This window comes from Hippocampus zosterae, chromosome 7 (assembly GCF_025434085.1).
Source record: "Hippocampus zosterae strain Florida chromosome 7, ASM2543408v3, whole genome shotgun sequence".
Classification (NCBI taxonomy): Eukaryota; Metazoa; Chordata; class Actinopteri; order Syngnathiformes; family Syngnathidae; genus Hippocampus; species Hippocampus zosterae.
In genome coordinates, this window is record NC_067457.1 from 26,051,811 (window position 1) to 26,076,268 (window position 24,458).

At 45.8% G+C, this 24,458-nt stretch overlaps 3 protein-coding genes across 11 annotated transcripts; 1 reads left to right on the forward strand and 2 right to left on the reverse strand.

The window, feature by feature from the left end:
• The first annotated feature begins 1,172 nt into the window (after positions 1-1,172).
• On the forward strand, positions 1,173-13,159 carry LOC127603665 (myocyte-specific enhancer factor 2D homolog). 7 transcript variants are annotated; one of them, XM_052070153.1, is made up of 13 exons: positions 1,173-1,395; positions 4,364-4,670; positions 5,364-5,567; positions 6,096-6,233; positions 6,311-6,527; positions 6,740-6,796; positions 6,864-7,048; positions 7,340-7,375; positions 8,893-9,022; positions 9,191-9,362; positions 9,635-9,703; positions 10,819-10,869; positions 12,063-13,159. In XM_052070153.1, exons 2-13 carry the CDS (start codon positions 4,617-4,619, stop codon positions 12,502-12,504), a joined length of 1,755 nt encoding a protein of 584 aa, XP_051926113.1. In that variant the 5' UTR covers positions 1,173-1,395; positions 4,364-4,616; the 3' UTR covers positions 12,505-13,159. The 7 variants fall into 7 exon arrangements, with proteins under 7 accessions (XP_051926113.1, XP_051926114.1, XP_051926116.1 ...); XM_052070154.1 differs by having other exon boundaries at positions 7,340-7,369; XM_052070156.1 differs by lacking the exon at positions 10,819-10,869.
• eif3i (eukaryotic translation initiation factor 3, subunit I) lies at positions 5,158-24,457 on the reverse strand. Of its 2 annotated transcripts, none has more exons than XM_052070207.1 (12): positions 24,305-24,457; positions 24,035-24,127; positions 23,754-23,841; positions 23,606-23,671; positions 23,365-23,514; positions 23,131-23,258; positions 22,925-23,035; positions 22,616-22,705; positions 22,474-22,547; positions 22,187-22,279; positions 21,968-22,109; positions 5,158-5,174 (listed from the first exon to the last, which is right to left on the reverse strand). In XM_052070207.1, exons 1-11 carry the CDS (start codon positions 24,305-24,307, stop codon positions 22,028-22,030), a joined length of 978 nt encoding a protein of 325 aa, XP_051926167.1. In that variant the 5' UTR covers positions 24,308-24,457; the 3' UTR covers positions 5,158-5,174; positions 21,968-22,027. The 2 variants fall into 2 exon arrangements, with proteins under 2 accessions (XP_051926167.1, XP_051926166.1); XM_052070206.1 differs by lacking the exon at positions 5,158-5,174 and adding an exon at positions 21,833-21,894 and having other exon boundaries at positions 21,973-22,109.
• tmem79a (transmembrane protein 79a) lies at positions 14,222-19,442 on the reverse strand. 2 transcript variants are annotated; one of them, XM_052070192.1, is made up of 5 exons: positions 19,277-19,442; positions 17,806-18,519; positions 17,519-17,701; positions 17,064-17,286; positions 14,222-16,611 (listed from the first exon to the last, which is right to left on the reverse strand). In XM_052070192.1, exons 2-5 carry the CDS (start codon positions 18,401-18,403, stop codon positions 16,419-16,421), a joined length of 1,197 nt encoding a protein of 398 aa, XP_051926152.1. In that variant the 5' UTR covers positions 18,404-18,519; positions 19,277-19,442; the 3' UTR covers positions 14,222-16,418. The 2 variants fall into 2 exon arrangements, with proteins under 2 accessions (XP_051926152.1, XP_051926151.1); XM_052070191.1 differs by having other exon boundaries at positions 19,273-19,440.
• Position 24,458: the final 1 nt, after the last annotated feature.

Below are 24,458 nucleotides of genomic sequence, written 5' to 3' on the forward strand. Positions count from 1 at the left end.
TCTTCTGGTGCTGTGTCACCACCGTGTGGACAGTTTAATGCGTTACGCCTCTTCATCGCCTCCACCAGGCCAAAGTATGAAAAGACGAGCGAGCGCCAACTGGTGAAGGTAATAATATGCATCCATTTTCTGTAACGGGTATTTCTTATTGAGGATAGCGGGGTCGGGGGGGGGGCAGGGGCCTATCCCAGCCAACTTCGGGCAAATGGTGGACTACGTTCTGAACTGGTCGCCATAGAATCACGGGTCACTCTCACGTTCACAGTCACGGTCACTGAATGGCAACTGAACCCATACTCCCTGTACTGAAGTCAAGCACAAATGCACCACTACACTATCAGTGACTTGGTGTAATATAATAATCATGCTCATCTCATTTTCTGATGCACTAATGAACAGTAGTGCATCAAGACATGGATGCTGCTGTTTTGCTTAGCTAGATAACATTATGTAGCGACCACACTAGCAAGGAATACTAGTTTGTTCTATTGACGCAAATGCACTTTTTGAAAAAGTTGATACGACCTAATGATTTAGTGCAAATTCATTTGCGGACCCCCGATGTACATCTTGCGGACTTCCGGATGCCCAGTGACGCAAGTTTGAGAATTGCGAGTCTACTGCTTGATATGGCCCACGGGCTGCATGTTGCCCACCCATAGACTCACATTTGTCAAGCATTGAAGACGAAAGCACGGAAACTAAACGTCGTCAAGCAGATTATGCGGACGGGAAACACTGGACTGAGTCTCCAGTGCCCTGCGCCCTGTTCTACGGACCATGAGCACAGCAATGGGGGCGTCCACTTAGTGCGTGGACGTCATACAGTGTGCAGTGATATAATGCCATCACGTCTGTCGGGATGCTGTATTAAGGCGACAAAAACATCTTGTTTGTCATTTTCCCGCAGTGAATTGGCGACACGAGGATATATGTAGAAACAAATGAGGTAGCGGGCTTCTGCATAGCGTCTCAAGTCTCCACTGACATTTTTACCCACATGCAAAAATCATGCAAAAGGTAAATACTGTGGCGGAGGGATACAAACAGCACGGCACAACATGGCCGTCATCTCCGTCATGTCCTCTTTTGCGGGACCGGCCCGCACAAGCGTGATGCGCGCCGATTGGCCGAGGCGCACCTTTCACCGGCCTCCCATTGGATTGAGCAGACGTCCATCAAAATCTGATGTCAATGACGTTGATCATACGCTGGCTTCACTGTATCGCCTTGGTGGACGGTATAGTTACTTCAAACATGAAATGGAATAAAATGTCGCGGATTCTTTCACAACGAGAAGACACGCAAGCGTAGTTAAATCTATAGTCCTTCATTGAGAAGTATTCCGTCCCGGCAGACGTATCTTTTTTGGCCTTTGAATCGGCAATATTCAGGGTAAGTGGAGTGATACGTTTCCTGCGTCTTCACCCCCCACCCCATTGGAGTAACGCCGCTTGCTTTGCTTATTTAAATCTTATTAAACGCTTAGCGACGTTCTACCTCTTTATCCGATACGCTTGTTTTATCGAACTAAAGTTTCCTTGATGTAAAGTAGTGCGTGCCCATCGAGTTGTAAGGGAAGATAATGGCTGTCGGCCGCAGCTCATTACGAGGATTGTCTAATGGCCTCGATTCCGGTGGACTCTCGCGTCAACGTCTTTTTTTTTCTTTTCCCCCGCGGTTCAACCTCGCTATGAATGTCCAAAACGACACTGTGACACCTCTCTTGCGTCAAAGGGCCTGTCTGTCTTACATCTGTCAAAGGACACCACGACGTAGTCCCCATAAAAATGTTGGATAGAGCACTATGGGGAATATGTCCACACTTGAGTGAGAAAATAACATTTAATATTAAGTCTGTGAGAAGACTGCACACCTGAAGGCGTTTATGTTCCAAACTAATCTCGTTGCATTGTTGTCCTTGAGGCTTCACTGGGTGCTCGGGCGGTGGGTAGCAATGGGGGTCGAATCCTAATATTTACCCGCATTGGTTTGTGTAAATTTATGACAGTCTGTCTTTCATGTGCTTCAAATTATCCGTCCATCAATTTTCTATGCCGCATATCCTTATTAGGGCTGGAGTCAATTACAGTTGACAAACTTGAGGAGACAGGCAAGGTACACCCAGGATTGGTTGGCAGCCATTTGTAGGGCACATATTGACAAACAACCATTCATGCTCACTTTTACACTGGTTGACATTTCGACTCTAAAATGCACCTGACATGGATGTTTTGAGAATGTGGGAGGACCCACATAAACCACAGGGCAAAGCAACAGGAAAGGCCCACGTGTGCACCTCCGAACTGTGAGGCAGATGTGCGAACCACTCAACTGCATGTGATACAAGTCATGATTTAACTGTAATTCAATGCTGAAATAGGTCAGAATGCCATGAAATGTACCCCCGCCCCAAATAAAAAAGATCCTATTGGAGATTTAGAAGGTGTCTTTGATCCGTTTGAGGTTTGACATGATTTTAGATTTCCAAAATGTCTGAAACAAACGTCTAGATAATTTCTGATTATAATTGTCTGAGATCATTTGTGTGTTCAGTGTTTCTTTTTTAGAATGTAACAGATTTTCTATTGCATCAAACACTCAAGGATGTGTGCACTGTCATTGTACAGTGGCTTCCTTTAATGTGCTTTTGTGATGCCTCCACAGAAGGGTGCGTTGTGATAAACATGCAGTCAGAAATGGAAGGTGTTGTGATGGCCACGCTTGGCAGAGAACAACATAACTTCTCTTTGTTCACTTTCCTATGAGGAAAAATTGTTCACGGACCGTTTAGTGTTCCATTTATCAGACTCCACTATATGTCCATGCTTCTTGTAGAGTTACAAAGTCCCCTCTGAGAAGCGTAGTAATGTTCTTCGTCCCACTCATTGATTTAGAATAGTGTTTATTTGGCTGCGGGCACATATTTGAAGACGCGCTTTAAGTGTGTTTGGCAAAATCTCTACTTTATGTGGATGTGAAGGTTATGCAAAGAGGCATTGTAACAAATAAACACGAGTCAGTGCAGAAGTGGAAATAATTGCTCTGTGTGTGTGTGTGTGTTTTTGCTTTTCCACATCTCATTGGCTAGTGTGTAATCCACTTAAAGGTCAGTGGCACTAATGAACACACTCCACAACAGACAGATGAAGACCCTCGGCATGATTACGTCCCTCCCTCATCAGGCTCGCTTGAGCATCTCTTGGCTGATTTAGCCCATTTGATCTAGCTGTAATAAACCAAATGCCCCCCCCCCCCCAAAAAATAAAATTAAATTAAAATGGCACATCAGCCATTGTGCTCCGTTTGTCTTTTTTATGGTTTCATGTGTCCAGCGAGATTAGTTCAGGTTTGGACAATTTGCATGAAAGAACCGACAGTTTGTGGGGACGCTTCTAATTGAGCCATTAGTGCCTTGAAGGGATTCTGGGGGCAGGGGCTACATTGCTTAAAGTGTCAATTGCACTCATTAATGAGGGTGCACAGAAGCCTGCGGGGCCTGAGCCATTCCAATCAAAGATCTTTTTTTTCTTTAAACACCATATTGCAAGAAGAAGAATGCCATTGTGTGGCCTTACATTCAACGTCCAACCCCCCTCTGGAATAATATTCCTCCGGGATGATAGCAGAAGGAGAGCTATGCACTTCTGATAATCTCTCATCATAGCTCAGCATCATTACACACGATGTTTTAAAGTCTCCCTGCCTCATGATCTTCATAAACAACATGGAGATTGGATCAAAATAATCTGTCACCATTTTAAACCTTCTATTGACTGTACAATCAAAGTTAAAGTAAAATTCTAACATACTTAACTTTGGTCCAAGTGTAAAAAGAAGTGAACCACTGTTAATATCCATCCATTCCTGATCCAAACTGCTTAACCTCCCTCATGAGCGTCGCAGGCGCGCTGGAGCCAATCCCGACTGTCATCTGAATTGGTTGAAAACCACAATCAAAATTACAAAACAGACAATCACAACTTCTTTAAATCTAAATCTCTTGCTATTTTTTTCACCAAAAGCCAAAGGAAATGCTGTCTCCTGGGGCTGCAGCAACTGAATCACTTGAGTAATTAGACTAGCAGAAAGGTTGAAGCAAAAGCTCTGCCTCAAATGTTGATGGCAATAATTTTTCCACACCAATTAATGTTATTGAAGTAGCACACGCCAGTCCATGCAGAAGTAAGTTAACACGAAGGTGGAAAGTCTGGACAGGACAGAGAAAGTTCCAAATTTGGGATCATTTTACACTTCAAGGAAGACAAAGTCCATCTACAATTGCCAACGCAAAGTAACGTGTCAATGTTACGACGCGTTAAGTGGAACATTTTACAGGAGTTTTCCTTCTTGTTTCCCACAGGTGACCCTCGTCCTTCGGCAGCCATTTCACATCAGGCGATTTTCCTCCGCCCGTCCGTCACTTCTCCTTCAACCCAGCCAGAGCAATGTGCCAGCACCGCCGCTGCTGTTGTCCTCCGCCACCTTCCCGCACCTAATTTTTTATTGTTTTTTTTTTGGCGTGGCAATTTAAAAAAAAAAAGGGGAAAGAAAACAATAAGCTAGCAGGACCAGAGAGAGAGCTTCTTTATTTGATTTGACGGCGTCAAAGCATCATGGGTAGGAAAAAGATTCAGATCCAGCGGATCACAGATGAAAGAAACAAGCAGGTAAGAGTACGATTTTTGCCCTCCCTCGCGAACACTTGCCCACGGTAACTAAATGCTGAGTCTCCAGTGAACCTTTAAAGCGCATGTGAGTTAGATTCAGGGCTGCTGCTGCTTATGCTGGCGGTTGTTTTGGGGGTTCCAGTTTCATGCCAGTTGCCGGTAGCTGAATGCTGCACGTGTTTGTCAGCCTTGCACTTGTGCGAGCAGCTGTCGTTTCGAAGTTGAAACGAAACACGCGGCCCGAGCCGAGCTTGAGCTCGCACGTTCACAGTGAAGAAATAACGCTCTACAAGAAAACCTTGGACTTTAGGTCATGTTACAATTGAAGTATGCTTGCTACCATCATGGTCGTTTTCACACATGCGTACTATATGTCGTGCGCCCAAACACTATTTGTACATGAATTTTATTGTTCTTATTTTTTTTTTCTTTTTGCCAAGTAAACCTACATACCCTGTTTGATATGTATTTAAAAAAATACAATCAAGGTGTGCATGTGTGCACCTGTTAAAAGGCAAAGTTAATCAACTTCAACTTGCAATTGCACCGGTCACAATCGGTTCTTGTGATGTCAGAGATTCTGGATGCAGACCCGGACGGAAATTAGACCGCATTTTTCATACGGTAAAAATGCCGGTTATTAAATTGACAATAATTATAATAGCGTGTCCCACTCTTCTTCACTGTTCTCAGGTGACATTCACCAAGCGCAAGTTTGGCCTGATGAAGAAGGCGTACGAGCTGAGCGTGCTGTGCGACTGCGAGATCGCCCTGATCATCTTCAACCATGCCAACAAGCTCTTTCAGTATGCCAGCACCGACATGGACAAGGTTCTGCTCAAGTACACCGAGTACAACGAGCCACACGAGAGCCGCACCAACGCCGACATCATCGAGGTAACATCAGACTGGAGTCAACTCATCAGATTTATCGTCTTTATTCCTAATGTACCAAATTGATGTCATAGTTAATGGTCCCTTAAATAGCCCCTTGAACCTTTTGTTAGAATAAAAAAAATGTACTGGAATATTGTGTAAACCTAATGAATAATAATAATAATAATACATTTTATTTATAAGCGCCTTTCAAGACACCCAAGGAATACATAGTTTCAACGTATGTCAAATTTGAGTTGTTCATAAATTTATGCTTGAAGATATTTAGCAAATAGGTGGGGTTTTTTGTTGGTTTGTTTTTTTATGGCTATATTTTCCTTCTTACTGAAATGAACAATCAACTCAAAAGTATCGGTGACCAACCCCCTTGACTACTCCGAATTTGTTTTGCTTTGCCGGTGGAATCAAGAAAAAAAATTTCGGTCTGCCTCTCTAATATTTACATCATTCGATACACCTCGACTTTACAGTATATTTAAAGCATGTAGTGTAAATCAGGTCTTCCTTACATTTTGTGTGCACGTGTAGACTTTGCGAAAGAAAGGCTTCAATGGTTGCGACAGTCCAGAGCCCGACGGCGAAGACTCCATCGATCAGAGTCCCCTGAATGACGACAAGTTTCGGAAGACCACGGAGGACCTGGATGTTCTCTACAAACGCTACGGAGTGAGTGTGAAATCGGCGCAGTGTTCCGGTTAGAAAGCGGCGTGCATCACACCCGTTTGTCGCTTGAAACGTTGCAGCAGTCGACGGCTGCAGCGCAGACCTTCTCCATGCCCGTCACCGTGCAGGCGGCCAATTCCAGCCCGCTGCATTTCAGCAACCCTGGCAACGCGCTGGTAACTACCTCCTACGTGACGGCGTCGTCGCTCACCGACACCCACCTCCTGTCGCCACAGCAACCGGCCCCTGCGAGGAACACCGTGTCCCCCGGGTTGCCGCAGCGACCGGCCAGCGCAGGTGAGACATGTTGCCGAGGTCGACAAGTGTGACGCGTCAGCAGAAAGGTGCACCATACCAAAAATATGACGCAACTCTCAAACCGTTTATGCTTATGACTCTATGATTCCTTGACCTCATACATTAGAAAAGGTTGTCTCACTATAGGGCGGCAGAATAACGTGAATTTTTGTGCATCTCCTTTATGACTGACTATTCTTTGAATTCAACAGGCGCCCTTCTGGGAGGTGACCCGAATAATTCAAATGGCGGCTGTCCAAGTCCAGTTCGTAAGTACTTTATTTGAATTTTCTCCATTAGTTGTATGAGCCTGGCCCGAATGATCTCTTTGCCCAGCTAACGGCTACACCAGCGCCAGGGCCTCGCCCGGCCTCCTCGCCGTGTCCAACGGCAACAACCTGGGCAAGGTGGCCCCGGCCAAGTCGCCGCCGCCGCCGCCCGCCAGCCCCCAGATGGTTAGCAGTCGCAAACCGGACCTCCGCGTCATCACCTCGCAGGGTGGGAAGAGCCTCATGCAGATGGTGAGCTTCTGATGCCTCTCATAGCTATCCTTCGTTTGTTGTTGTCGCCCTCCTGTGGCCTATTTTGTCTTCCAGCGGCAACGGCAGTAAGGCAGCGTTCTCGCCGGTGTTGACAGTGGGCATATTTTGTGGTTTTATCAGTGTGTTCGCACACACTAGAAACTGTGACATACGCTGTATTGCCGCCTCACCGGTATAGCGTGCGATTCAATGCGGCCACGCCCTCGACTGCTCTCTACTTTTGTGGCTACTTACAAACATGTCACCCTCTCTGTTACCACCCTTTCGCAGACAGAGGATGAGCTGGAGTTGGTAAATGAGGTGAATGTACGCATCTTAGCATGGTCGCAATAGAAAAGAAGGCACTCATTGGTTTTGTTGTTGTTTTATGTGTGTGGTATTTCATTATGCATTTCTTTCTTTCTTTAGCCAGTCTCGCTGGCATAGCTCGGGATGATCCTCAGTGTGACTGCATGCGGTTTAGGCCTCATGACCATGTTGTTATCTAGTCTCGGCATCATGATCTTCATGATCCAAGACAGTTTACTGAAAGGAAATAAGAACGGTGAACCCTCACTATTTGCTGCCAATCCCAAATGCTAGATCCACCACACACACTACCAAAACACACTGCTTACATTATCCTGAAAAAGATTTGATCAGCAAGGACGCTGGTGTTTTTGTTGCCATTTCACAATACACAAGATTACGATTCCATTTTTTTCGACTCTTTTCATTTTGCAGAGACATGCCGTATATCGCAAATCACCTCTTCAAATAATCTTTAATGGGCGCTTACTGCACATTAGATTTCTGAAATGCTCAGCTGATGACTTCCATCACTGCCAGTAGTGATCCCGACCTTTCGCTGCATCATCTTGAGAAGTTGAGGAGCCGGGCGTTTGGATGCCATATTGTGTCCAAATGGTTTTAATTCGGTTCAACAAAACACTGAAAAATGGTCATTTGCAAATCGGTGAGGGTTTACTGTACTGTTTTCACCAAACGGGGAAGCGCCGCATGGCATGATCCTTGTTCACCAACAAATTGACACCCATCTTCACCTTCCACACCCACTATGGAAAATGTACACGCGCTGAAAAAAAAAATTCATTACATTAAAGGCATATTTAGTCTCCAGGAAGCAATCTTCCAACGCGGCAAATCCTAGGTGTAAAACAATACGAGTTTGATGTTTAGCGGGTCTAATTTGTGTATCCAAAAATGACGGTTCAGGCTTTAAGTTCCATGACAACATGAGGGCGTGACCATTTGTCAGTTTCCTGGAATGCTAATTGACTACAACAAGGCAGACTTCACATGAACATGGAGCGCAACACCATGCGGTTCGACCCACCTAAAACGATAAATGTGTCTCGGTAGGTGCTGCCGGAATAGAATAGACTGATTAACCCTGGAGAACCCGAGAACCCTTTTCTTCTTTGGAAAATGATGAATTATACATGAAATGGCTGCTATATTTTCACCGAACACCGAAATGTTTTTTTTTTAATATTCAATGCTTTAATCCTAATTTAGGATTCAGACCAAATTTGACCCTTTGGGTTTTAAGGGTAGCATTTGAGTAGCAGAATTTATAGGGGCCAAAATTTGACCCGCTGATTAAGTACAGCCCAATTATCAAAGAGGCGACCACTATTGAGGAAAGCCATTACATCATAGCTGTGTTTCAATTGCCTTTCATGTAATATCCAATATTGCGGTATGCTTCACGCATAACAAGGAAAAGCCCTTACCCTACGTACGGTGTCACCGCAAGCATGTCAGAGACTTTGCCAATGTGAAAGTGGCGACATGTAACGACTTGCTTCCCTCTCTGATAGAACGCCCAGCGGCTGGCAGTCGGCGCCCAGGTGGCCCAGACCCTCACCACACCCGTGGTGTCGGTGGCCACGCCCAGCCTCCTGGCGCAGGGGCTGCCCTTCTCCGCCATGTCCACAGCATACAACACAGGTGAACCGCAAAATATCCTTTATGAATGATGCATGATGTGCATTTCAGATCTATCAGCTGGGAGGGGGTTGAGCTGTGCCCACCTATCAAAATGTTTGCATCTGTTGTTGTTACCGTTGCAGGCAGAGTGGAATAAGGCTAAAGTTAATGTTTTGTTTTTTTTGTTAGATTACCAGCTGACGAGCGCAGACATTACCACGCTTCATGCCCTGACATCCCCTGGCGGCTTGCTGCCCACCAGCGTGGCGACATGGCAGCAACAGCAGCCCGTCGTCTCGCAGCAAGCGCAGCAGCAAACGCAACAGCAGCAAATCAATCTGGCGTCGCTCAGCAACTTGGTGTAGGTTCTTTCAGCGATTCCCTCCGATCCACGTGCATGCTGTTCATACGGCGCATTTATATGCAAGCATTTCACCGTTCTTCTCCAGCATTACGCCATTTCCGTCTCAACACAATAGAAACCACGGATTTGGGCAGTGGTTATTTCTTGCAACGCAAATAGACTGATGAACCCCCACCCCGGCCTCTTGCGTGCCTGGTGTGATTGGGTCGCAGACGTTGGTGTGAACGGCAGGTCCTTGAAGTGTACTCTGTGCTCTTGTCGCCATGCAGCATGTGGGGCGTCGACAAACAGAGCACCGAGCTGTCTGGCCAGGTGTCCGGTCTGGCCGCCAATCTGAGGTGAACGGCCACCGCAAACTTTGTCCGTGTGCATGTGTTGGAGCGACCGAGTCGGCGAGCTTGTATGTGTGTGAGCGTGTGCGTCCAGTGTTGCCACCTTGTGTCTGTAGCGGAGAGAACACAGTCTTGATCTGAACAATACTCGGGACACATACTGTATATTCAGTACAGCTTTTCTATAAATAAGATTTACACTGCAAGTGCAAGAGCCCGATTCTGATATAATAATAATCATTTTATTTATAGTCGCCTTTATGGGTGCTCATGTCACCATAAATTAAGTCTTTTATTAAGTGTCACCTATACTTAATCGTTTGAACTTTTTTTTTTACCATTTTCTTTGTCTTTACACAGTTATAACAAAAGAATGTTCAGTGATGCTATTTTAAGGGGAGCAAAATTCATGCAACAAATATTACAGGATTGTTGATCATGTAAATGTTCAGCGCGCCAGATTGAACTGCCATTGCTCCCAGTTACAATAGATTTTTGGCATCCCAAAGTCATCAATGGCACTAACGGAGCAGCTATGTGTTAATTAATGACAACACCACCAAAGTAAACAGTACCTCAATAAACCAAATGCCAAACATGACCAACATAGTTCAGTTGACTTGTCCTAAAGCTTCCCGTGTTGATTTAAATGGTGGTAACCGGCACATTATAACATATGCGTTCAGATTATTTAATAATGGAGCATATTTACGCAGCATTCGTCTGTGCATGTTTTTATTTGCGTGCAAATATCAGCGATTGAAAGTAACCCTTGAACTATGCAATGCACATCAGGCCATAGATTATGCAGCTGTTCGACTGACACACACTTTGTCATTGTGGGTGTTGTTTGTCCCCGTCAGGTTGTTAGTCTGTATGTCTTTGATGCTGCACATTTTGCTTCAAAATTGTGAAGCAGGAAGGAACTCTCTGTGTCTTTGTGGTCATTTTGAGTGTTCCAGTGTCGGGTCTCGGTGTGTGTATAAGTATGAAGGAAGAGCACAGAAGCGTTTGTGTTGTTTCAGATGACATTATTGCGGCTGTTGATCAACGCTCACTTATGTCCGGTTCGTCGTTTTTGGGTTGTGGGAAGCTCCAACCTTTTGTCTTCTTCCCCACAGTCTGGGCTCTCCGTCCAACCTGCTCTTGGGTAGAGATGAGTGGTTGGGACGGTACTGTATCCCACTTCCTTTTCCTGCCCCGCCCCCATTTGTCTTCATGTACGCTTTTTGGCTGAAATCCCCTTCCTCACACCCGCCTTCGTCCTTGGCATGTGTCTGCGTGCGTGTGTGAACATGTCACGTCACGCTTCCAGGGCTGTCATGTTGATCAGTCCAGAAGTGAACTCCCAATAACACATCGCTCAGTTTTCATTGGATGCTCCTAAACAAAAGGTTTTACTACAGATGACGAACCAGAAGCATTTTTATTTCATCATGAGACCATCATTACAAGTGGGACACCACTTTTTTTCACCACACATTTGGACGACAGGTCTCCAGACTTTGGTCCCTGGTTTATGAAAGACTTGCATTCCTACACTGGCATCATACCCCAAAAATCAGATCGCAATGTCTATCACAAAGCTACAAACGTGACAAAATAGTGAATGGTTAGGACCATCGCAAACTGAGGAGGGATCCTCAGTTTCGTTAGTGGAGCTAACACACCTGGCTTTTTTGGTGGTGGCGGTCTCGCTGGAGAAAGGTGATTTGAGCATGGTTCACCCTTTACAGTGCTGGCTGATTAAATTGTGTCATTTGGAAAACGGCCCAAAATAAAAAACACAAGTGGTACAGGTGGACATACAGTAGTAGCTACAATTTATTGTAGTGAGGTAACGCAAACACAGTGGAACCTCTATTAAGGTCCAACACAATCCACTCTAAAACGCAGCTGGACGTTTCCCGGCAGCCTTCACAGAATAATCTCTTCCAATTTTAATGATAATGTAAATGTACAAACATTGTTTACAGTAAAAAAAAGTATCTTCCCGTGTATATTTTTTGTTCACATGCCTAATACCGGTATCACCCCCCCCCCCCCAAAAAAAAGTGAATCCTTTTCCTACTGAACAGTTTGTCACCATGTTCGACTCTATAGAGGTTCCACTGTAGCACTAAACACGCATGTAAATGTCACAATTGTCTCTTAGCTTAGCATGCTAGCATTAGCTTCTTTGGTTTGTTGTGATGTTCCGGCAGAGTCCAGACTCTTGCGCTTTCACTACTGGAACCTTCCTGTTTGTGTGTTAGCCACGGGGTCCCCGAATGCATCAAAGGCTTGTTGAAAATGGCTTCTTCTAAAACATGATGTCTTCACATTTGTGTCGGCTTGTTTAATGTGAATCTGTTCTTGCGGTCAGGCCTGTGGCGCACATACCGCAAGGCGCCATGTTGACGGTCAACACCAGCAGCGGCGTCAGCATCAAGTCGGAGCCGGTGTCGCCGGGCCAGGACCGCAGCACCCCTTGCCCTCCTCCGGCTCCGCCGCCCCCTCCGTCCTCTGGCGCCACTTTGACGGCGCCGCCCCAGTACCCAGGCTCACTTTTGTGCCTGGAGCCGCCGACGGGACGCTCGCCTGCCGACAGTGTGAGTAGCAACGCCAGCTCCTTCGAAGGCAGCGACCGTGAGGACACGGGCGGCGGCGGCGGCGGCGGCGGGGGGAGCGGCGCCAACAACAATAACAACAACCTGGTCAGCGCCGCCGCAGGGAGCGTCGGGCCAGGACGCAGTGACTTCAGCCCCTCGCCGGAGCAAGAGGGGGGCAACATCAAGAGAATGAGATTGAACGCCTGGGTGACATAAGCGGCGGCCGAGAGCACGCGGGGAGGTTCGTACGACACTTAAACACATCACGTCACGTCGTACACGCCGCAGGTGAGGACGTTGAATACAAATGCCTCACCGCCAACACGTCTGTGTACATTCTCAGCCTTGCAGGCAAAAGATGAATGGAGGCAGGTGGACTCGTGTTGGTTGTTCACCTTTAATCCAAAAGGCTTCTTCACGTCTAAATCTCATAGGCCCGGCTCGTCAAAGAATCATTGAGATGGTTGCAGAACGTCCTATAGGTGGCCACTATACTCATGAGAGATGAAAGTCCTCTGGATTTTCCCGGGATTTTGGATTTTCAATTTTTCATTCATTTTCCTCTGGAAAAATTGCCTAAAATTAATCCGGATATTAGTTGACAACATTGAACGAACGCGTTTGAGTTTGTTATTTTGCTTTCACGAGCGTAGTCGTGTTGAGGCACGAACACCCCTCCCCCAGCTTTCTTATGGCCTCGCCATATCTCGGAAATGTTGACATTTCGGCGAGAACGGAATCCACAAAGGTTGCACGTGTGCACGCAAAAGGCAGATTAATCATTGAATGTGGAGTATTTGAATAGCGTTTTGTGTAAACTAATTCATGCGTGATCGGCCAGGTACGGCCCCAACGCAAACGGGTAGACATACGGCCTGGTGATGGTCACACGAGGGTTGTTGCCAGGCATGGCTGCCAAGCTGCTGAATCATTTTGCATGAGAACCGGTCTTTGCCCACCCACGCTTGGCGACAATAGCATCACGATCAACCAAGCGTCTAAGCCAATTCATCAACCTCCTAAACCAATCAGTCCAGCGACTGTCCCATTAACCAACCTGCCGATGACCTGGCAACAACAAAGAGCTGTTTGGGTGAACTCTACATCTCCAGTCGAAGCCTTTTAGATTAAAAACACCGTGACCAACCGACAAGTCCAGTCGAGTCTATTCAGCTTTGACAGACATTGTTTCTCGCCTCCATTCATCTAGTCCATATCCAGCGGACCTCACTTGCTGCTTTCTGTGGACACCATTTTAACCTGTCCATTCTTCAGCAAATCCCTCCCATGCTGCACTTTTTTTTTCTCTCTTTTTGGAAGCGCCTCGTGCCAACGCAGTCGTCGGAATGCCAAACGAAACACGGCGCGCACAAAACGGACACTCACGACTTGGGCGCTATGTAGACCCGCTTTGGTTGTTCTTTCTCAGATGGTACTAGTTCTGAGGGTCCGTCACTTTGTAGAAAACCTCCTCCACAAAACCTTTATGCCCTCTTGTCAAGCACGGGTTACACCTCCCATCTACTTTTCCCGTGGTTCCCCAAAGTGAACGGATGTTTTCTATGTTTCTAACGCTCCCGTTAGCTTTTTGGCTTCAAGCGCGTGTATGTACAGACGAGTATATTTGCATTGACTTTGCTAGCTAGCCCTTAAAAAAAAAAAAGAAAAGAAAAAAAGTCAACTCGGTGGATCTGTCCGCTATTATATTATTATTATTATTATTACAAACAAGCGTGACGTTGATATGTTTGGGTAGCGTACCCCACTTAGTGCTGCTTGGTCGTGTTGTTGTCATGTTTGCTACACACACCCAACACGCACATTGGAAAAGCATCACACACTCGCACACAATCACTGCCCTTCACCTTAGCCTAGCTTCATATCTAGATGCACATTTAGCTCTTTTTCTACGGCAAGCAGTAAAGTCAACAGATTGTTTGATGTCATTTTTAATCGGACTTTGTTTCGTCGCCATTATCTCAGTGTGGGAATGTGTGTGCACAAATTATCTAGTTCAAATAGAAGAGATGATGTCTACTCCAACCGTACACACCGAAGCTCCTAATAACCCCCCCTGCCCCCGTAATCACGTCTACTTGTCTGCGGTCACTTGACTGTTAAGTCCATGCGTAAACTGGCAGCACTTAGTTGTGTTGATTGAAGTTGATTTAAAAAAAAAAAAAAGTTTAAAGCAGAGCTTTAAAATGCTAAGTTCTGTAAGACTGTTACTGCATTACAACATAATCCATTATAAAACACGCTTTCTTTAAAAATCAATACCACGCAAGAATCCTCATCCAAATTAAAAAAAAAAAACGCATCACAGCAGAGACTAACTTGGAGCCCCAGGACAGTTAGTTAGCTAGTTAAATCACCTCGGTGTTATGTGCAGAGGTTTGATTGGACAATCACAAAGTCGCCATGATGAACAGGACCAGCTTTCAGAGCTAAAGGTCGATTTTACACACACAAAAAAGCATGCCAAAAATGTACCAATGCCTCAGATGACGCACTTTTTGCTACTGAAGAAAAGTTGAGTTTTGTCATGCATCTCAACATGACCAAATTGTGAGATGCATCGTTGACGTTGGACTGTGACTGATTTCCAATGTTATCACAAGAATTAAGAGACATGCTTTTCACAAAAAAACATTGTTCTCCAAAAATATTTCATGGCAGATTTTTGTTTTAATCTTTGCATGGTGCGATCGGGGGAAAAAACTCAATAAGATTTTGACTTTGAAGTGAAACTAAAAAAATCAGTTCAGAAAAACATTTTCCCAATAAAAAACATGTATTAGCATTTTTCTCAATAGTTTTTACGGAATTAGAAATCCGTCAAAATATGATCATGCACGAGTTTCATTGACAAGCGAAAGTACGACAAAAATGTTACTGTCGAATTAAACTTTTTTTTTTAGTTTTTTTCCAGATGAAAAAAATATGTATTGAATCACAGTGAGAAACTATACACGGTGTGTGTCTTTACATTTAGAGTGTAAAAATGTGGCCATATTGTACATGCTTTTTATTAGAAAAGCCAAAACATGAAGATGGGTTAGCAATGGCTAACTGCAAAGTGACACCAATCCAATTGGCTCCATCCCGCCCTGCCCCGTGTGGTCAAATGACAATCTGCCGATGACATTTGGACCCGTTCCATGTCGTGTACGTTATGTTTTCAGTGCGGCGCCCAACGATGACGGAGCCTTTTTGTTTTGCGACGCTCGGAATTTTTCAACTCTTTGTCATCGTATCACCAACATCCAAAACTGGTTTCCTTTTTGTTCAAAGTAACTTGCAAGATCGGACAATGCGGTATTAGACAAATGCAATAAAAGGAACATACCAGTTAAATGCTGCAGTTTTCATCCAGATATAGAATATATTTATAAAGAAAAATTGGTGGAATTTGAAACGTGTTTAGACGCATGGGACGCAGGTAACCGTTATGTCACAAGCAGTCAGAATGATGTAGCAAATAAAAGACTAAAGATGAAATTTATAGCTAATATATTGTGTTGAGCTAGTCTGCTATGGGTTTTGATGTAAAGATGTTTCGCCGTTTTGTTTTTCTTGAACGATATACAGTTTGTGTATATTTTCATATACAAAAGTATGCACTGATGTTATTGAAATTCTATACCGCTTTTACAGAAAGTGTTTGTTGTACCAAAGTATCCAAGTTCCTTGAAACCTTCTCCTTTTTGCGTATGTTTTACTGTATTTTATATATTAAATGACAAACGGAGTGAAGTTCAACCGTGTGCTCGCCTTTTCGCCGAGTTTTATTGAACACGTTTCAGGTCCCCGCATGCGTCGATCGGCCTGGAATCAATTCAATTTGTTTCAACTTTCAACACAAATCGGCCGCTTCTAAATAAGTGATCGGCAGAACATTCATCAATCTGAAATATTTAACCTCATATAAAAAAGCTGCACACTTTTTTTCAAACTATTTGTCGGACTTTGCGGGGGATCATTTTGAGTTTTGAATGAAAGGCTTAGGCAGCAGGACAAGTTGTCATTGAGAATTAATGGAAAGTTCATTCCACTTGGAAGCCAGTTGCGGGAAATGAAGGCGTCGGTCAAAGATTGCTTCGTTAGTGTCCCGACGCCCGCCGTGGCGTTCAGCCCCACCAGCGCCGCTGAGGCGGGGGGGCCGTGGTGGGCGGCTGCACGTCAAAGACGGCCTCGGTTCCCGTTGAGGAGGACACGAAGTAGAGGTTGGCGGCCAGCATGACCAACATGGGGAAAAAGGACAAACCGAAGCCCAAGCCTCGGATGCTGCTGCCCAGCGACAAGCAGAGCCAGTAGATCAACCTGAGGGCAAAAACAACCGCGTGGGCAAACCAGTCGTCAAACTGCACCGCTATGTAAGTATGTACTGCTATGGCATGTGAATTGCACATTAAGTAGTTTGACAAACAAAATGGTGGCGTAACCCATGTCTTGTCACACAGAATAAAGACGCAAAATGCTAGGTTGTGCCAAGTGGTGTGGGTTAGTGGGCGAATAGCGGATAAGCACCGAAACAAAAAGTCATTTTTAATGTGACGATTGAAATTACAAATGTTTACTCCTCCCATGTTCAAGCTTTACAGTATGCGTGCTCGCATAGTCATTTTTGGGATAGAGAAGTTGAGTCCATTGACATGAATTACTTTACGGGCACCTGTGACATGGTGGATGTGCTTCGGACACGCCCCACCCCAAAAAAATTAAAGCGCCATGGCGGCGACTACCACAATTCTACGTGGTGGTGGGGTACCTACCTTCCAAAGACAAAGATGACGGTGAGCAGCGGCACTATTTTGATGAGGTCGTGGCTGACGTAGGACGCCAAGACACTCAGCTGCAGGAAGTAGAAGAGGAAGAGCCCCACTGATTGGCTAACGTAATGTCTGTGCACTGACACCTTCCTGCTCGGCAATTTGCTCTGGAAGCTCGGTTTCATCTCGCCATAGCGAATCCTGGCCACACCGTGCACCACCACGCCTACAAACACACATGAAAAAAAAAGGCTAAATATACCATTCTTAGTGATACACATAGAAAGCGGTGTTTTTGTGATAGACCACCACAACTGCCATTTTGTTGAGAGTTGAAGTCAAAATGATCAACTAAAATAATGCGGTTGAACACCCTCATAACTGGATGCGGCTGTTTTTAGAATGATTCCCCATGTAAAACGTGGATCATGCTTCATGACCCCCTCAGGCGAAATTACCCAGCAGCACGGGCACAGAGGCAAAGACGGCGCAACGTAGTGTGTAGACCACCCTGTGGGGGTCACTGCCCATCAGCGGGGAGTCAAAGGGCAGGAGTGCGTATCCCCCCCACACCAGGAAGGGGAACACCAGCGCCGCCGACGCCGTCCACAAGGCAAGTTTCAGCTTCTCGCTGCACACGTCTGAACAACAAAGCACATTTGAATGACACCGGGCCACAACTAAAGAAACGCCAAAATACATGTACTTTTTCTCAGATTCCAAGGTTTGTGTGTATTGTACTCACAGTCATTCTGCTGAAATTTGTGGCAGTCATCTAAAGGCGTATGCGACCTCCTCGCATTTTCCTCGTCGTGTTCGTGGCAGTCGTCCATGCCCGTGTCCAGTCTGCTCTCTTGGGGCGCAACCTCGCTGGACTGCCGGCGAATTACTTGGACTTGAGGAGTAAAACCCATGGCGCCTTTCTCAGAGACCCAGTGGGACACCTCTTCTTCCTCATTTTCTTCTTTGTCGTCGGCCAGTGAGCCATCTCCTTTGCTGTCCCTCTGCACCGCCGGTAGGTCGTCCCTCCACTTGTCGCCCTCGGGCATGCTCTCGCGCCACTTGGCTTTGCTCAGCCCGTCGTCGTCCTTGTCGTCGGACACGCAAAACCCCAAAGAGACGCCGTCCGTGTCCTCATTCCTCTTGTCCCGGTCTCCAGGCCAAGGGAGGGTGACGTCGCCGGCTCCTGGAACCTCTTCCTCCATCTTTACGACTTCTTCAGGTTTTTGCTCCTTTAATTCTTCTTCTGCAGTCTTTTTACTTCCCGTCGGCTGACCTTGTGCAATCGGGCCGAACGGCAAGAGCGCGACCAGCTCCTCCTCACCAGGCACTTGGCACGACATGTTTTAGTCCTCTTCGAGGAGTTAAGAGTAAAGATGCAAAATTGTCTATGAATATGGAGCTTTAAGGCAGTCAGAAATGAGTCCTTCACATACTCAATAGTATCATTTAATGTTCCCTGTGAGGAGATAACATTTCAAAAATGAATAAAAAGCAAAATGTTCATCACTGTGTTTTCTGAGCACCGCGTTGAAATAATGTTGAGGGGAGCGATACAAAAAGTCCACGCACATGTTCAAATAAAACCTTTTTGTGTAGTGATGCTGCAGACCAGTCTGGCTAATGGTGTAAAATGTGGCAACAAAGACTTTTGGAAAAGCCAAATAGAACACCTCAACTTGATTTTTGAGTAAGAGTATGATTGCGTCATCAGGAGCACAACCACATTTCCACTTAAGAGGAATGTTATTTATATCCGTCATTAAGAGTCTAAAAGGTCAATTAATTTGTACAGGTTATAAGTCACACTGATGGTGGAAAACATTTTGAAAATATTCGTCATGTTTTTGTTTTTCCGACGTACCTCTACCCCGTTCAAATCGATCTGCTCAAAACTGTTTGGCAAATTATTTTTTATTTCGATTTTTTAATATAAGTAGATATTACTTCATAAAACAGTTTACTTAATAATTAACAGGAATTAAATTACAGTGTGGCTACTTCGCCAAAAAGGAGAACAAAAGGTAGACTTTGACCAGAGAAACTAAGAAAAACACGGACAGGAATGCTAAATCAAAACAAACAGGCTTGTTTAGCTGTATCGACCAATGTGTCCTAGCTAATAAAAGAGCGGAGGAATGCAGTTTCAACTTAAGAACTTGTTTCGTCCACTTAGACACACAGCCGCGATATGTGAGAAGAATCCACTCACCAACTTCAGTTCACACACGCCGGAGTTAGTCCAATACGGGTGGAAGAAGTGCCAACTTTTCTGTGTTTTTATCGGTCGTCACTAGCGGAAGCGTGAAGAAGTTAGCAGGACAGGTGTGGCAGGTGTACATACGCATGGCGACGTCACCTCCCGAAGCTCCGCCTTTTTTTTGTGTTTGTGAATGTCGTGTGAGTATTTATCACGTCTTCTCACTTGCAAATATTAAATTATGCTTCAGAATTGTTGAATGTGCGAAAACGGCTGTTATTGGTCTTTCGTTTTAAAATAGAAACACCAAACTGAGATGGAGCTCGTTTGTTGTCAGACACGAGTCAGGAGAAGTCCAATAAACATTTAGATTTTCAATTTTCAATACAGTACTCGAGTACTGTACTCGTTTTGGGTTTCCGGAAGTTGTCACTTACAGCATTTCTCATTCTGACCGCGAGATGGCGACAGCTTGGCGCCTGCACCGAAAGACGATGTCGCGTTCTAATCTGATCAATAGACAGCCGAAGTTCCACAAACGCCAACTACACAATTGGAAGAAATTGTCGCTACCCCTCTGTTCATTAGGTGGGGAAATCATAGTAAAGCAAGATTTATTTGTGATTAAGAATAAAAGTGGAAATCCAAACTGAGACATTCCCTTAACCAGACAACATACGAGAAACATACTGTTAGTACAGCAGTCAAGAAAAGACTCAAACTTTCTGACATGAAAAAAAAGATGTAACAGTGTTCCACTAACTTTACATGGAATAGGGTAAGCAGCTCCCAAAAATGCACCCGCTCACGTCGCCATCTTGGCGCCCTCCCCCAGGTAGTGGCTTAAAAGTGGGTGTAAAATGGCGCTGTCGCAAGGAACAAAGAAGAAAGTTTGCTATTACTATGATGGTAAATAGCCCTGTTTGTGCCCTACTCTGTGCATTGAATGGCGCTTTGGGCGGGCCGTGGACGCTTTGAAATGCCCGCCTGATAGCTCTTTAAAAAGTGCGACGCCGGTCGGGCTCGACGGTTTTGCAGCAGCCGGGTAACTAGCTCGCGTGCTAAACTAACAGACATGCTGCTCGTGTAAATGCACAGTTTTGTCAAACTAAGACTAAACCACATTATAACTTGAATGCATCACAAGCGCTTATTGTGTACGTTTAAGGTGAATAGTGTGACTTTGGCAACGGCCTCACTATAGCTAAGGAGTGCTAGAGACCCTTGCTAACCTGGCTGTCGTTCGCAGGTCACGCCAAGTGCGTGGAGTACATGAAGAGCTTCAACCTGCCGCTGCTGATGCTGGGCGGGGGCGGCTACACCATCCGCAACGTGGCGCGCTGCTGGACCTACGAGACGGCGGTGGCGCTGGACTGCTCCATCCCTAACGAGGACGACCCGTTCCGCGATTGTTGGAAGGTACAAAATAGGCGGCGTCATGTTTATTTAGCCACACCGTTTGCTTTGTGCTTCAGTTCGCGCTCACGACAAGAGGATAGCGTGCGACGAGGATTTCTCGGACTCTGAGGATGAGGCTGAGGGTCAGGGAGGCGGCCGGCGGAACGCGACCAATCATAAGAAGGCCAAGCGGGTGAAGAAGGACGAGGAGCGTGATGGGGACGAGAAGAAAGGCGAGTCTTTTTCCTTTCATGGGGAAAACATGCATTCATCGTTTTTTTGCGCTTTACAGAAGTGAAGGAGGATGACAAGGAGGAGGAAAAGATGGATACTTTCAGTGTAAGAACATTTAAGTCCCAAAAATGTTTCCAACTCTTTCCAAAGCAACATTGAGGGTTGTTGGGTTTTTTTTTTTTTTTTTTTTTTACTTTTTAGAGCAAAAGAAGAAGTGAAGACTACGTGAAGTGCGTTGAGTGCTGTTTCAAAGTTGATGGGAGCACGTACCTCAGTCGGCGCCACCTGCCCCAGTGCACCACATCGAACAAAACCAACTCTGGTCATTTTGTTACATTGTGCTCCATCATTGCCCAAATGAGCCTGTTCAGTATCACTTTTATTTTGTGATGCGTATCAAGAGTCCGTTTGTAATGAGGCTGAATGTGCGTAATTATCTTCCTTGCCATGTTTCCACATTTAAGTTATTCTGAAAGCTTCCTATAGTTTGTTTGTATTGTGCAGGGATGGCAATGGCTAGTGATGGGGAAAAAGCGGAAAGGGGCGTGGCCTGGACGGGGCGACCAATCACAACAAGTAAGACATACACGTCCAATCGCAGAGCTGTATACAATCGGAAGCTGGAAAGACTGAGCTTGTGAAAACCCGACGAAAAGGTACCTGACGACCCCCCCCCCCAAAAATGTTCAACGGATTTAGATGATTCACAAAAAAGATCAATTTAAAAAATAAAACGGCAGATTTCCCCGTAACATTGCCATCCCTGATTGTGCTTGAACCTGAAGCAAATGTTTTGATATAAGCAAGTTCTTATTTTGTGGTTGTGTACAAAGAGTGCGACATTGCTTTCAGAATGTGGTTTTGCCTTTGTTATTTAAAAAAAAAAAGGAAAAAAACATTGGGAGCATTTGAATTTTGGACAAATCACACAGTTCCAACATCAAGTCAAACCTGTTTACTGAAGGTGGTAGGAACAGATGTGTGCGATGGGAGGTGTCAAGCCTTAAAATGGCAAAGTTTTATTAAAAAAAAAAGAAGACCTGGGTTGTTGGAGCTCTGGATGCCCACTCGGCACAACACAAGCCGGACGCCCTGTTGTTGCGAGTCTCAAGAAAGCGTCCGGTGCGCGTGATTTTCACACCTCCAGCTCAAAGTCAAAGTACTGCGGGTCAAAGTAGTGAATCCTCACATATCCGTCCTCTCCTCCACTGCTGTAACTGTAACGCGGGCACAGAAATGCAAATAAGCCCAAGAGCAAACACAGGACGTGGTGCTTCCGGACGGGTTCCGGTACCTTTTGCCGTCCGGGTGGAAGGACACGCAGTTGATGGGTCCGAAATGTCCCTTAACTCTGCCAAACTCCTCCTCGTATGCAGCGTGGAAGAACCTGAGAACCGCAAGCGTTAATAACAAAACGTGACTTGGCGCCGTTCCTTTTCCACGCTGACAGGACGTTTAAAAATGCTAAAAGCACGTTTCCCCCAATAACGGTCAACTAAATTCGTTTTTTTTCCTCGATTGCAAACGGGAGCATCTTTCGACAACCAGCTAAAAGAGAGGTGGCACTTTTTGGCGTCTCACCTGGCCTCAAACTTGCCAATCCTGGTGGAGGTGGTGGTCACCTCCATGGCCTCCTGACCGCCGCCCATCACCACCTGTGTCGCGCACACATAACACGCTGAGTGTTGCAGAGACGCACACGCCCATTCTAGAGGACACTTACGTGGTCCATGATGGGCGAGATGGAGGCAGAGTTGACGGGTCTCTCGGTCCTGAATGTCTTGATGTGGTCCAGGGAGGCCGAATCAAAGAGCTGAGCCGCGTCACACACGCAAACAAAAACCAGCAGTGGTTATTCTTGGACAGGTAGCAATAGGAGTGTTCAAGCAAATTTAAAGAACTAATCATTCCACTTTTCCCCAAAAATCTGTTATCACCGTTTTTTTTTTTTCACGTGTGCACAACACACACAATTCAAGATGCATTGTGGGATGCGCTGAGGGCACGACACGGGACGCCACAAGGCGCTAACCTTGGCAGTGTTGTCCTTGGATGCAGTGATGACCATGGTCAGGTCCACTGACGTCTGGATGTCATTGATCTGCTTGTTGTGCTCCTTGATCGTCTTCAGGATGTCCCCCGACTGGGCGCCGCCACCGATGACGACAAAAGTGCACTCGATTATGAACGTGGGAACCGCTAACCACACGCGCGCCAACAAGATGGCCGGTCGCCGACCTTGGCGCTGAACTGGTTAATCTCGCCGTTTTCATGTCCGGCGATGACAAACTCGCCGAGTGGCCCCCACACGGCGCTGGTGATCTTGTGGTCGCTGCACGGGACGGTCAGGTAGGGCTGGTTGTCAGCTGTGCGGAAAGAATGTCTCTTTAGCGCCATTTTTATTCCACTTGTGCCACGGCTAGCAATCCGAGGTGAGGCCGCATGTTTAGTGGTCAAATCTCAACACGATACCGATTTGTTGTGGATCCCGTAGGTCAAAGAAGTTGAGGAAGCACTGGTAGCCCATCTGCTTGTCCGTGGAAAACATGATGATGTTGCCACTGAAGTCGAAGCCACACGTTCTGACCGCAGAGTTGGTATTGACCAAGGCCAACTGTTTACCTGCAAAAGGATCACAGTGATGACAGTCTCAATTATCGAGCGGATCCAGACGCAGATTACCGATTAGGCGCGATGAAGAAAGTTCACTCACCAGTCTCGCAATCCCACAGCCGACAGCTGTTGTCTGCCGAACCCGTCAACACGTTCTTTGTGTCCCCTGGTGAAGAGCGCGCTAAGGAAGTGGCCACCGAGGACTGTGGTACAATTAATGACAAATATTTGGGGAATTCTTAGGATACAGTCGCAGTCGACACACCACACCGCTCCCGTGTGTCCATTGTAGGTGCCCAGACGCTCGCCGTTCACCGAGTACCACACATTTGTAACCTAGAGGGGAGAGGTGGGGGGAAAGTATATTATTGAATTGCAAACCCCCTCCCAAAAAAAAATATCACACCGAGTCAAAGATGTGACAAAATCGAAAGCAGTCATTTGTATTTTTATGGGCTGCTTAGTTAGGACACATAAGCAGCAGATTCTAACAACGTGTAAATATGCTTCATTTTTGTCAAAAACTCACCGTGTCCTTAGCCACGGAGAAGATGAGGTCCCCTTCTCTGTTGTACTTGAGCTGAGTGATGGACCTCTCGTGGCCCTGAAGTAGAATGGGTTTCTATGGAGAAAAGAGGGACATCCGTACTATATAGACAACATGGAGCTGTTGAGCAGTACTGTTTCATACTGCATGTAGCTAACGAGACGTCACCGGAAAAGCTAACATTTGCCGCGCAAGAGCCTTGAAGTACACACACGGACATACTGTTGAACAAAAAACACAACATATACCAACCATGTTTGACAGCCGAGTGGTATATCTTGGTTTCAGAAAATTCCGTAAGTCCAAGTAAAGAGAGCAAAGGGACACTCGTGTTTCTATCGGCGTTGCCGTGACCGAAAGGACGTGACGTTACTCTAATGTCCCGCAACAAATACAGGCAGGTGCG

Coding starts and splice junctions, on each gene's coding strand:
- eif3i (XM_052070207.1), bottom strand. Junction 22,706..22,924: donor CCAAGGACAACACTGCCAAG/GTTAGCGCCTTG, acceptor GACGCGGCTCAG/CTCTTTGATTCGGCCTCCCT. Junction 22,548..22,615: donor TCTCGCCCATCATGGACCAC/GTAAGTGTCCTC, acceptor TGCGCGACACAG/GTGGTGATGGGCGGCGGTCA.
- LOC127603665 (XM_052070153.1), top strand. CDS start 4,617: ATGGGTAGGAAAAAGATTCAGATCCAGCGGATCACAGATGAAAGAAAC. Junction 6,234..6,310: donor TTCTCTACAAACGCTACGGA/GTGAGTGTGAAA, acceptor GAAACGTTGCAG/CAGTCGACGGCTGCAGCGCA. Junction 9,363..9,634: donor GCGTCGCTCAGCAACTTGGT/GTAGGTTCTTTC, acceptor GTCGCCATGCAG/CATGTGGGGCGTCGACAAAC.
- tmem79a (XM_052070192.1), bottom strand. CDS start 18,403: ATGTCGTGCCAAGTGCCTGGTGAGGAGGAGCTGGTCGCGCTCTTGCCG. Junction 17,287..17,518: donor CTCTGTGCCCGTGCTGCTGG/GTAATTTCGCCT, acceptor GTGTGTTTGTAG/GCGTGGTGGTGCACGGTGTG. Junction 16,612..17,063: donor GTCATCTTTGTCTTTGGAAG/GTAGGTACCCCA, acceptor TTTTGCCCTCAG/GTTGATCTACTGGCTCTGCT.